At 38.2% G+C, this 13,168-nt stretch overlaps 1 protein-coding gene across 1 annotated transcript in view; it reads right to left on the bottom strand.

Annotated features, from left to right (window-relative positions):
- mybpc3 (myosin binding protein C3) overlaps positions 1 to 13,168 on the bottom strand; it is a 31,131-nt gene that overhangs the window by 13,981 nt on the left and 3,982 nt on the right. The window contains exons 3-17 of the mRNA XM_086071053.1: positions 11,770 to 11,904; positions 11,614 to 11,691; positions 11,229 to 11,377; positions 9,878 to 9,995; positions 9,714 to 9,762; positions 9,090 to 9,128; positions 6,055 to 6,114; positions 5,457 to 5,480; positions 4,559 to 4,722; positions 4,351 to 4,483; positions 4,244 to 4,246; positions 4,042 to 4,166; positions 3,867 to 3,972; positions 3,514 to 3,680; positions 56 to 221 (exon numbers count right to left, since the gene is read on the bottom strand). Of these exons, the coding sequence (XP_085927179.1) occupies positions 56 to 221; positions 3,514 to 3,680; positions 3,867 to 3,972; positions 4,042 to 4,166; positions 4,244 to 4,246; positions 4,351 to 4,483; positions 4,559 to 4,722; positions 5,457 to 5,480; positions 6,055 to 6,114; positions 9,090 to 9,128; positions 9,714 to 9,762; positions 9,878 to 9,995; positions 11,229 to 11,377; positions 11,614 to 11,691; positions 11,770 to 11,904 (1,516 nt within the window). The remainder of the gene's footprint in view (positions 1 to 55; positions 222 to 3,513; positions 3,681 to 3,866; positions 3,973 to 4,041; positions 4,167 to 4,243; positions 4,247 to 4,350; positions 4,484 to 4,558; positions 4,723 to 5,456; positions 5,481 to 6,054; positions 6,115 to 9,089; positions 9,129 to 9,713; positions 9,763 to 9,877; positions 9,996 to 11,228; positions 11,378 to 11,613; positions 11,692 to 11,769; positions 11,905 to 13,168) is intronic.

The following is a 13,168-nucleotide window of genomic DNA, read 5'->3' as shown; positions in this document are numbered from 1 at the left end:
TCCCTGGCAATACATTTGGCGAACGACACATCATCATGAATGTAAGTAACCTCACCTGCCAATATGTGTGATATTTATTCTGGCATCCGGTTTGACTTCCACTCCATTCTTGTACCATGTTCCCCTCACGTTCTCATCCGACACCTCACACTTGAACACGGCCTGATCCTTCGCCTTCACTGTGAGGTCAGCGATGCTCTGGTAGACCTCTAGTTCTTTCTCTGCACAGTCAAAATAAACCACTCTGTGTACATAATACATAGCCTGAGAGCCTTCAGACAAGGTGGAACCAAATGAGAGGGAAGGAGGCAATACAATCAAATGAATACATTCATTGACTTGAGAGTTGAGAATAATAAACACTCACTGTCAGCTAGGCTGCTGTACTTATATCTGTCAGGACCTGATACACAACTTGCCACTCAGTTTGCATGGTTTCTTCTGGTACACGCTCACAAATCTTCATTGATAATGTATTACATGATCAATCAAAACAAACTCAAAAGTCTACACAATTTTTTTATTTTGACAGCCAATTTCAACAAAGATCTGTCGCAATACTTTTGCTTACTTACAAATATAGTGTTTTGTTATAAATAATACTATTACTAACCTTCAAAATTGTGTGTGTTGGATGCAGATTGGAAAGACTATTACAGTTTTTCTCCATAGGTTTGGCACATTTCTTGAAACTGAGATGACATTTTCAAAATACCATGGACAAAGCCCTAAACAACCTAACAATTTGGTCTCAACTGAATGGCATTTCTCATTGCCTTCATCGAATTGCCATTGTCTTCGTACATGTCTCAATTGCCTCAGTGGATCTGTGCAAATGGTTGTGTACATTTAGCACAATGTGCCCACATTTAGCACATTTTCCAAATGAATTGATCTTGCTGATCGAACTGAATTAGTTGGTTTTCAGTCTAATGGCTGTCCTGTCCAAAACATGTCAGCAGGATTTCAGTGTGTAAGTTATACTTTGCAAAATCATCTGTTCAATTGGCAAAATTAGTCAAGCATATCACTGAGGATCAGTTTAGAGGATGGTTGAGACATTCACGCCGTTTTTTTCCTCGCTGCATTGCAAGGGAAAATATCGGCTACGACGTGGAGTAAGACCTTTGGCCAAACAAAGAGCAGCATATGGATGGCCAAGAGAATGAGGATGATGGCCAAGAGGTGGAAGGCTAGTTAAAGTGAAAGTGTTACAGTAGTTGGTTCTTCATTTAAGCTGTGTGCGAGATATGATTTTAGTTATTCGTTTTTAGTTTTTCATAAATATACAGAATTTGGCTTACACTTTCTTTTGTTGCATTCTAATGTATAAGTAACTTTGTGTGAATAAAAACGGTTGCAATTTCCTTGACTGTGAGTATGTCAAACCGCAAACTTTGAATGCTGCTCTTGTAACCCCCCCACCCCCCTTACGTTATATATATAATTATATTTTGTTAGCTGTTGTGAGAAGACTTCTAATGATTTTGACTTGTGGTGCTCACAGAATGCCAAAGGGACGAAGAATTGTGGGTCGCACTGACTACATGTATGATCGAAAATTGATTTTGACACATAGGTGAGCTGTTTTGGGAGAGATATGCGCTTTTGCAGATGATCCAAAGAGTTGCGCAAAATCATCCAAGTTATTTTTGGCAAAAGAACTAAGTGAATGCAGATGAGCCAAAGCAATTGGGAAGGATCTTTGCAGTTGTGACTGTACCGTTGTTTGGGAAAGGAACTTGGAGTGAAGCATGTGTGAGCAGTTTTGGGATGGATATGTGCTTTTGCTAATGAACTGATGTTTGCACAAATGTAAGTCTGTTTGGCCAAATGAGCTTGCAGTTTAGAAAATGTTCATCTCAGTTTCAAGAAATGTGCCAAACCTATGGAGAAAAACTGTAATTGGAATTGCTGAATATTATGGTGGGCATTCTACATAAAATACCTGTCACAAGAGGCAATTTGCAGGCAGGGTTATTGAAGTTACATGACTCGCAGCACACTATTTGAAAAGGTTATAAGAATTTGTCAACAGGAGTTTGAATGACACTAAAACAGAAAATGAGGTCTGCGGTTGTAAACCTTTCATTTTTAACCTATACATATATTTTTTATTTTTAAATTACCCTGTTTGTGTTAGCTGAAATCATTTTTCTTTTTTACTGTTATTTTAAACCTCACTAGTTGGTAGTAGTAATACAGTACAGGACAACATTTTGGACACATGCAATGCATTTTCTTTATTTTCTGTTTACATTGTAGATTCTCACCGAAGGCATCAACGGTATGAATGAACACGTGGAGTTATGCACTTAAAAAAAAAGGTGAAATAATTGAAAACACGTTTTATATTCTAATTTCTTCAAAATAGTCATTGTTTGCTCTGATGATATTTTTGCACACTCTTGGCATTCTCTCGGTGAGCTTCAATAGTCACCTGAAATGGTTTTCCAACAGTATTGAAGGAGTTCCCAGAGGTGAGAAAACTAGAATGTAAAACATGTTTTCAGTTATGTCACCTTTTTTTGTACATAACTCTATGTGTTCATTCTTAGTTTTGATGCCTTCAGTGAGAATCTACAATGTAAATAGTAATGAGAATAAAGCAAAAACATTGAATGAGATGTGAGCGTGTCCAAACTTTTGGTCTATAGGGTAACATAGAGTACTATGTTAGCCACATTTTTAGTTATGCTTAAATTTGACATGTAGGGCCTTATTTTCGTGCCCAGGGCAAGACTAGCGCAAACCGCAGTATAACTGTGTAGGTGGGTGGAGTTTTTCTTTGGCATTTGCTGGACGAAGTGGGCGTCTGTCCCTTGTGTGCCATTGCGGGAGGGAATGCAGCCGACTGTGGGCAAATCGAAGCGGCTCCCCTCATTAATCCATTTAAAGTGGAAGTCAACCTTACATTTTTCTTGACAATAATATGTTATATGTGACCTCACTCATCTAAACATGACTTTCTGAATAATATTACATTTGTGGAATATGAGTTATGAAGCAAAATCCAGCTGTTTTTATGCATCTTAGGGGGCGGCCATTTTGCCACTTGCTGTCAATTGAAGATGACATCACAGTTGCTCAGGGCTCAGACAACGACCAACCACAGCTGGCCTGTTTTCTGAAACTGCGCTGTGATTGGTTGTTACCTGAGACCTGAGCAACATCGATGTCATCGCTGCCCAGCCCCCTGAGATGGATAAAAACGGCTGGATGTTGCTGCTTAACTCATATTCCACTAACGCAATATTAACCAGAATGTGATATTTAGGCTAGTGAGGCTGCATAGAACATATTGTTGTCGAAAAAACAAAACAAAAATGTTTGGGGGGTGGTGGTTTGACTTCCCCTTTAATTCAGCAGAGGGAGGTGTTTTTTTTTTGTTTTTTTTACAGTGAAAAGCATACAAGATGATACCAGACTGTAGACAGACTGTAGACAAGCTGTAGATGTCCAACAGGTTTAATTTGGTATTGTATTAACATGACTTATGCAACTAACACTCACCCTGCACCATGAGCTCAGCAACAGACTCGCCACCGTTGGTTTTGACCTTGTAATGGCCGCAATCTTCTTTTGTGGCCTCATTAAGGATTAGAATATGCTTGCAGCCATCTTTCTTGAAGCGATACTTGAAGGATTCATCTCTAGTTAGCTCCACGCCGTCCTTCTCCCTGGTGAATATGCAACCCTCCCATCAGCATTATTAGATTGGAGTGAAGCGAATGTAGCATTTTGACAATATCAAGCACACACCATCCAAAATATTAGGTACACCTCTACAACCTCGTACCAAGTTTGATTGAAGATGTACAAGATTAAAAGGTAAAACCAATTTTTAGATCAAAAGAAGATGTCACCATTTCACATTTGCACCCTCCTCGGAGACCTCACACTGTAACTCCACACGTTCACCCTTCATGACCATCTGATCCTCCAGGTTCTTCACAATCACAACAGGAGGCTCTAGAAAAACAAACAAACTGAATCTTCCCAACAATCTTCACGTGCTGAATTGACCAGGATTCAACGGACCTTTCACAAAAAGCTCTGTGGTACATTTGTCCTCTCCCACTACACAGCAGTAGGCCGCATCGTCAGCCAATGAGCAGTGGTTGATGGTGAGGTAGCGCATGTTTCCCACACTCTCAAAAATGTACCTGTACAAATAGCAGGGTAATGTTTACAATGCATTAATGTTCCTTACATTATACATAGAGTAGTGTGAGATACTTACTTGCTGGTGATGCAGAAGAATGACAAACGTAGAGGGAAATTCACATCATAGAGTTAATCATTTGGCAAAAATAAGGTTGCATAGATGGAAAGTTTATGCATTCACACCTTCCAGTTGGTTGTATTTCTTGTCCGTTCTTCAACCATTTGACGTCAACATCTGGATTTGCTACCTCAACTGCTAATTTGATTTTATGCTCCTTTGTCACTTGGTAGGCGGGGTCTAGCTTCTTGACGAAAGCTGCATACAGACACGTTTCATTCTGTTAGATTAGATCATGTGTAGTAGAGTTTCATGTTGACTTTGAGAACCAACCTGCACTTTTCTTCTCCTCTTTCTTCATCTTCTTCAGTCTTTTGAGCATGCCTCTCAAATCCGTGATGCCATGCTGAAAAGCAATCTTCTCATACGCTGAGGCAGGAGCATGGCTGAGAATATCCCAAACGTCTACATCGGGCTCTGTGCTCATCTGCACGGCTCTGAAATAGAGAAATCACACGAATCACGCTTTTCAATACACATTGCACAAAGAAATCTTGCTATTACAATCCTTTTTTGCCCTTTAAAAAAAAAGTATATTATAATGAATTCTAATCAACTATATACAGTTCAAACATTGGATATGCCTGTATTGAAAAGGAATATAAATAGTTGTGATATAGCATAATTAAATAAATAAATAAATTAATTAATAAATTAATTAATTAATTTCAGCTAAAAGGCACCCAGCCACTCAATATTTCTCCTTGATTGACAATTTTGCAGAGTAACAATAGTTTTTAAATTTTATTAGGGATAGGTGAGTACCGATGCCGGGTATCGGCCTTATTTCAAGATATTAGTACTCGTAACGGCAGCCAATATCAGTATCGGCCGTCCTCTTGTGGCCATTTTACGATCAGGAAATAAAAATGACAAGAACAGAAAATTTGCCTTGCAATTTTAACAAAAATGCTTTGTTGGGCTATATACAGTAGGTCTTACTTTAAAATTATCTGTCAGTATTTTTGGGTCGGAAATGTTATGCATCAAAAGTAGTATCGGTACATGGTATCTGTAATGGTGACTACTCAAGAATTGAGTACTCATACTTGTATCGGTCTGAAAAAAGTAGTATTGAACCTCCCCAGAAACTGACTTTTTAAGCAAATAAAATACACGCAAACATAAGATTTTCCCAATACACTCATACATTGCGTCAGCAGTTCCTTACCGATTGGATGATTTTAAGAAACTGCTGCTCAATCAGAGGTAGAACCCAAACAGCAAAACAAACCAGACAGGTTACAACACAGCATGTCAAAAGCAATTTAAAAGCAATTTAGACAAATGATTCTTTAAGTATTTAATTTTGTTCAACTATCAAATGAAATCTTTAATTAAATGCAAAACAAATATGATGCTTTGTATTAGTGGTCACTAAATTCTAATTTAAGACTGACTTGAGTGCATGTTTTGTTGAGAATATGTCAAGAGGAATAAACTGTTACAGTGAGAGGATGTGCTGGGCTATCGAGAAAGCTTACAATTGTAATTGCGTTGTGTATATATTGATGCAACTTATGGCATAAACAGTGAGTTGAAGAGCTGATCTGATCTCATCCATCAATTCACACTTGTTATTCAGTGAGTTCATGCGTGTGCTGCAAGACAAATTATTTTTGTGGGTGTTATTTTGTTAAGCAGACGATGTTGCTTACTCTCTTTAGAAGCCAAACAAACACCAGAATGAGAGAGAGAGAATAACATTGATTAAAGAAAGTACATGTGATTGGATAATGGTCTTCATCAATAATATTTTCGACGCTTACCTCTTCTTTAACAATGTGCTGAAGTCCAGTTCTCCTGAGTTTTCTTTTCCTTCGGTGCTACTGCAGAAATATCAGTCACATTCATACTGGATCTGCTATAGCAACTCCAATAGCAGACATCATTCACCATGCTAGACATATACAAAATTACACATTGATTGGAAATATCTCTTTAATTATGAGCTGTTATTTTTTTTTATTGTCCTGACAAATTAGGCAAATAAATTAACTCTTCAAAAGTTTACCGTTCTGTGCGTCAGTTTGTGTAAATGTGTTAGTCCACCAATTTATTATTTCAATGACCTTTTCCTCACAGCAGACACTTTAACATATTCAAAAGTGTATATAGGTGGAAAAAAAGGAATGCAGTGTATCATTTTTGGTGAGGATTGGCGTAAAATGCAGATTCAGCTTGTGTATTGAATGTACTCTGTTAATTTAAGTTAAGATTTATATCCGATTCAGGGCCCTATGTTTGTGAATGGCGTAAATTTGGCGTGGCGATTGGCGCAACTGTGTGCCTGGTGTTGGTAATATAATTTAATTTCTTGACAATAATACGTTATATGTGATCTCACTAGTCTAAACATGATATTCTGATTAATATTACATTTGTGGAATATGAGTTCTGCAGCAAAATACAGCCATTTTTAATATGACATCACAATTGCTCAGGGCTCAGGCAACAACTAATCACAGCTCTCCTGTGGTCTGAAGCTGAGCTGTGATTGGTTGTTACCTGAGACCTGAGCAACTGTGATGTCATTTTCACTCAACAGTAAGTGGCAAAATGGCCTCTTCTGATACTGATAAAAAAACTGCTGGATTGCTCATATTCCACTAACGCAATATTAACCAGAAAACCATATGTAGACTAGTGGGGCTGCATAGAAGATATTATTGTAAAAAAAGAAAACTTTTTTGTTGTTGTTGACTTTCCCTTTAAATGTGGCCCAACCGACAGTCTTTACGGACATGTCTCTTTGTGGAAAAGGATGCTGCGTAATCACAGCAATCTGTGCATGAGTGGAGTATTGTCAATGCTCTCCAAAATCATGGTTGACCATCTGTATGCCTTGCGCCAATTTTTAGACATGGTCTGAGCAGGCATAAATTTGGATCCACTTTGTGCCACTAAATTGTCACTCCGCCGAGCGCGACTCCAAAGACACTACTTCGTAGACCAAATTGGCGAACATGTGCCGTGAGTCTTGTGCTCAGGATCTGCACATTTAATCATTTACACCCCGCCGCATATGCACTGTCCACAAAAACAGAGCCCTCAATCTTACATTGGGGGGAAAAAATACTGTCACTATTTTGGGGAGTTAAGGCTGTCCAGTCTATGGCATGAGTTGATCTTCTCATGTTTGACAGAGAGCAAACATTTCACCAAAGTGTTTATCAATGCCATGAGAAGCGTCAGAATGCATCCAACAAAACCACTTAAATAAGGAGCATGAAAGACAAAACGAGAAGAACCAGTATTGTGCATGCCTTTCTAGAGGGTGAGTGCCTGCTTTGCGTGGTGCACTTACAACACTCCTTAACTGTGCTTCTTCTGTGTGCTAAAACAGAGGAGGAGCTCGGATACTGAAAATCCTGTGTGTCTTAACGCATCCAGCACTTTCAGTAGGGCCAAAGCTCCCGTCAAAGCTCACTCTGTTGGGTCGCTGTTTGTGCAGCTGTCACTGCTGTTTTTGACTGAGACCCAGAAGCAGATCAGAGAGCTTGTCTCATAATGTGTAATAAATACAGTGGCGGATGTTGAGGGCCTTAGCACTATCAAACGCACTGAACTGTCAACCCATACAATAAAAATTCTTGTTCAATGAAATTGTATTAATTTTAGGGGTGTCGAAATGAGTGAGTTAATTTTGAGTTAACTTAAAGTTCCTTCAACGTCATGATTTTTTTTTAAATCAGAAATTATTGACCGCCCCTTACGCAGCAGACACAATTTTGCAGTAATACATTTAATAATTATGCATATATTTTTGGAGACTGCCGTCAAGTTGTATTTGACCATTTTTAAAATTTGCAGAATTTCACAAGTTACTTAATGTTAAAGATTAGATAGCTGTTAGTATGAAAAGAAAAATGCACTGAGCTGTCACCAATGTCTTACAAATACAATTATGCCATCTAGTGGCAGAAAAATGACCTCAACACAAATCAATATCACACTTGCTTTTTTACAGTACAGTACATCGTTTTTATTTTAACTAAATTTTATGAATTATTATGAAATTACTGTATCAATGACTAAAAGATGCAGCCATATTTTTATTAAATTATTTTTTCCTCCCACTTTTATGTTAACAAGAGAAAGAAAACTTACAAAAAAATATGTTATTTAGAACAGATTTAAATTTGTGATTAATCGTGAGTTAACTATTGAAGTCATGTTTAATTACAATTTAAAATGTTAATTTCCTGACACCAATTCATTCCTAAAAGTATTTTTGGTAAATCATGGTCTATCATTTATATAGCGCTTTTCCACCTTGCAAGGCCCTCAAACCGCTTTACATTCGATTACTCATGACGCAGCATCAAGAGCTCAAGCATACTTCGACGTGGTCACAAAGGCATGGGATCGAGCCCACAACCTCTAGACTGGGAGATGGCCACCATACAACTGAGCCACCTTCATTTATTAGCATTACTTTTCATTTATTAGCATTACTTTTGGCTGCACTGCTGTGGATGTTTTCATGACTAAACAATATGAGACAACTGCGTCGGAGCTCAATAGTTGCCACAATGTCATAGTTGACATTTTTATCATTTGAGCTTTCTGCCTTCTTGTTGAGCTCTCACATGTTCTGCTTTCTGTGTTCCTTCAAAATATAGCAGCTTTGACGTTGCAGCATTCAGAATGCTGCTTCTGTTTCATTCGAAAGCAGAGAAGAAAGTGACCACTTTGTTGAAGGAGTTCTTCAATCTTGGTCCTTGTTTCTCTCTTCCGGAACACTCGAGAAAGTTTGACTTTGTGCCTCAATAGATGCAACAATAAAACTTTACACTACTACCTTGTTGATGCTCCACTTCTCTTCATATCGGCATCGCTCCTAATAGGTTAGCAGTTCCACAGTTATTCCACACATAGTAATTTTGTTTGTCCCTCTGTGTTTGTTATCAAATAATTTTCAAGTATGTTGTCTGGCATAGAAGTTTGACGCAAATAATTCAGCCAGACTGGCAAAATCACACTCTAAAAAACATTTGGGTCAAAAATACCCCAACTATCAAAAATATGCTGATCCTCTATTTGGGTCATTTTGACCCAACTTTGAGTCAAGAAATTGGTCTTTTAGTGGAAAACAACACATACATATTGGTCAGATCCTTTACTTGGGTCAAAAAATTGGGTCATTTTGTATAAAACAACACAGAAAGTTGGGGCAAATTGACCCATAAAGTGGATCGGTCCATAATTGGGTTAACTGGTAACTGTTTTTAGAGTGCATGTTGCATGGGGATGTACATAGGAAAATAACATATATAATAGAGTCACATAAACATATCAGTGCTCAGTCATCTTTAGAATGTTGAAGAATGTAGTCGGGATGTGAGACGCAACAAAACAAAGGCAAACAAATGGCGAGCACACAAACTCCACACAAAAAGATTCCAAAGGAGAGGTGGTAACTTACGTGCGTCGAAAAGCTGCTCTTATGTCAAAACCTTCGGTAGCACAAGCCTCTGGTTTGTAGACGAGGAAACAACAATGTATTTGGGATGAAAGTGGATGTATTTAATACAAATCATCAATAACATGAAAACAATAATAATAATAATGCAATTTTGGTGCACTTACCATGTACAGTCAGTTGAAAATTACAGCTGTCAAACTTGTCTCTGGATAAAACTTCACATCTATAAGCTCCTGCAAAGTTTGCCTTGGCTTCCATGATGTGCATCTCAAATGTGTGGACCTGTTTGATGATTGATTCAGAACTTTGATGACCATTGTTGTCTGGTCCTTCATGGTCAAAACAGTGCAAGCATGAAAGCATTTATTATTTGTAGGGGTGTAAAAATGTGTGCGTTATGTTTCAGTTACTTTATAGTTCCTTTAACGCCATTACATTTTTTTAACGCACGATTAATTCATTCACTCCCAGCCATTTCCACTGAAGCAACCCCCTTCGCTCCTTTCTGTTTCACTGGATTTGACAGATTTTGCAAGGCCCACAGAATATTGTGTTTTATTGCTATAAAAACATGGAACCTGCCAAAAAAAGATTAGAGTCTTCTTTCATTTGGACAAAAAAAATATTTTTTATCTGTTTCCTTTTTGCAGCAATTAGCATTCGAATATAGCTAAGTTTCATCATTATTCACAAATCTATTTTAAAACTGGGGAAAAGAGCTTGTTGCAACATGGCCCTGGCTGATCTCTTATATCTATCTTATATATATCTATATTTTGTAATAACTACCATTGCTTCAGAGGCTGCATCACAGCCCTCTGTATGCTCTAGGATTTAAAAAAAAACACAACACATGTATTAATGACCGTCCCTTACTTGGAAAGCTGTACTGGGGGAATTCCAGTCGCAACACAGCAGACACATCCACGTCTAAATTTAGAATTAATAACTTTAATAATAATGCATATATTTGTGGTGACTTGGGTCAAGTTGTATCTTACAATTTTGAAAAATGTGCAGAATTTCACAAGTTACTTCATGTTAAAGGTTAGATAGCACTGAGCTGTCACCAAAGTCTTACAAATGCAATTACGCCATCTAGTGGCGGAAAAATGACAAATCAATATCACACTCATTTTTTATAGTACCGTACATCTTTAAAATTTTTACTCAATTCTATGAATTATTATGAAATTACTGTATCAATGACTAAAAGATGCAGCCATACTGTATTTCTATTGATCTAAAACTTTCCCCCCACTTTTATGTTTAGTATGAAAAATATTTTATTGTACATTTAGAACAGATATAAAATGTGAGATTAATCAGGAGTTAACTATTGAAGTCATGCGATTAATAACGATTAAAAAAAAATTAATCGGCAGACACCCCAAATTATTTTCAATTCCTATGACTTTTACTTTTTTTTCTAAATTATGAGAATATAAATGCTAATATAAACAATAACTTAAAACTTATCATGAAAGAAAAAGTCAACAGCATGTGTTAGTTTACTTTGGTGTTGCGGTCATAGAACTCCTTTAGCTGCAAGTGTTTTCCAGATTTACTGGCGAGGTCCATCCACTTCCCTTTAAACCATTTGATAGTTGGCTTCTTCAGCAGTGATTCCGCATTGACTTTAGCCACAAATGCGATGTTTCCACCTAAACAGGGGAGTAGAATGTTTATACATTTATACACAACATTAGCTTCCATTTTGTACTTTTAGACACATTTATTTTTGTACTGATAATCGCCATTGCAGATCACAAAACATGAATTGATATTGCATGACAACTCTATCACAAACTTCCACAATAATCAGTTTTATGGAAACCACAATTGTGCTCATTCTTCATTCTGCTCATTCTGTTTCAACATTGACAAGCAAGATGCTCACCTACAGTGACCTCCCCACTTTTGGGTTTCTCTGTGAAGAGGCCTGTGAGGTCCTGTCTAGTGTCTGGAGGCTGGCCATCTACAGTACATAATCCAGTGATGCAACAGTTTAACTAGATGCAGAAATGACTGCAGGAGAGTGTTTCTGCTGGCTCACCCTCTGATGGAGGGGCATCACGTGTCGGGGCAGTGGCCTCATCTTCTGTTGGTGCGGCCGCAGGTGTAGCATTCTGCTGCTCTTGTGTTACACTTGACTGTTCTGGTGAAGTAGCAGGAGCCTCAGCTGGAGTTTCTGTGTTCATGTTACCATAGAGATGATGCACAAGTCAGATAGGCAGCAGATTTACTGGCCACTTCATTATATGTCAGGTATCTCCCCTTAGTGCCATTCTTCTTGTTCTTCTGAGAAATAAGAGGAGCAAATGATAATACCAACCTCTTGATATAATTTAGTGCAGCTCTATGTTCCTGCCAACAACAACTAAAAACAACTACAAAAACTGAAAAACAGTACAGTATATATCCATCCATCCATCCATTATCTAAACCGCTGGGTCGTGGTTGGGTCTTCCAATACGACAACAAACCAAAGCACACAGCCAGTATAATCAAGAAGTGGCTCCCTTAGAAGCATATCAAGGTTTTGGAGGGGCCTAGCCAGTCTCCAGACCTAAATCCAAAAGAAAATCTATGGAGGAAGCTGAAACTAGTAGTGGGTCAAAATTCCTCTGTGTGCAAACTACAGGAAACATTTGACCTTGCAATTGTAATAAAAAGCTTTTGTATTAAATATTACCCTTTATTTTCTCATGTGTTCAAATACTTATTTCCAGCACTAACATACAAATCAATTATTTAAAAAATCATACAATGTGTTTTTTTTATTTTATTTTTTATTTTAGATTGTGACCCTCCCAGTGGACAGGCACCTATGAAGGAAATGTCAGAACCCTCCATGATTTCAAACATCCCAGTAAGGAGAAGGAGCCAGATGGACGGCCATGGAAAGACAAGCTCCTGCATGCCATGTACCACCGACAAATTTAAAAAACGGCTGACGTAAGAAAACATACCAGTGACTGGAAAAGGCTAGACTAAAACAAAGCACAGAGGCACTAACCAGGGCAGCACAAGAATAGGCCCTAAACACAAGATCAATAGAGGCTGAGGTCTACCACTTCAGGTGCAGGCTGTGTGAAGCAGCCCCAGTGCAGCATATGACAGCAGGGTGTTGTGCAGTTGTGTTAGATGTAGCAATCCCAAATGATTACCACGTCACTCTGGAAAAAGGAACACGAAATGCTGGAGAAACATCAAGGACTGAAGGAAAAATGTGGAGAGTAAAGGCAACAGTGGTGCCAGAAATGATAGGGGCATGGGGGCAATAACCCCCAAGCTGGGTGGATGGCTCCAGCAGATAACAGGAACAACATTTGACATCTTACTGAGAACAGGTAAGAGACTGCGCAGAACCCTCAAGCTCCCAGGCCACTGGTAGAGGACCCGAGTTTGAAGAAGATACTGCCAAAGTGGACGTGGAAACAATTAATATATAT

This window comes from Leptonotus elevatus, chromosome 3 (assembly GCF_054856555.1).
Source record: "Leptonotus elevatus isolate MCC_2025b chromosome 3, RoL_Lele_1.0, whole genome shotgun sequence".
Classification (NCBI taxonomy): domain Eukaryota; kingdom Metazoa; phylum Chordata; class Actinopteri; order Syngnathiformes; family Syngnathidae; genus Leptonotus; species Leptonotus elevatus.
Note: the sequence above shows the minus strand (reverse complement) of the source record. Positions and strands in the feature narration are given on the sequence as shown.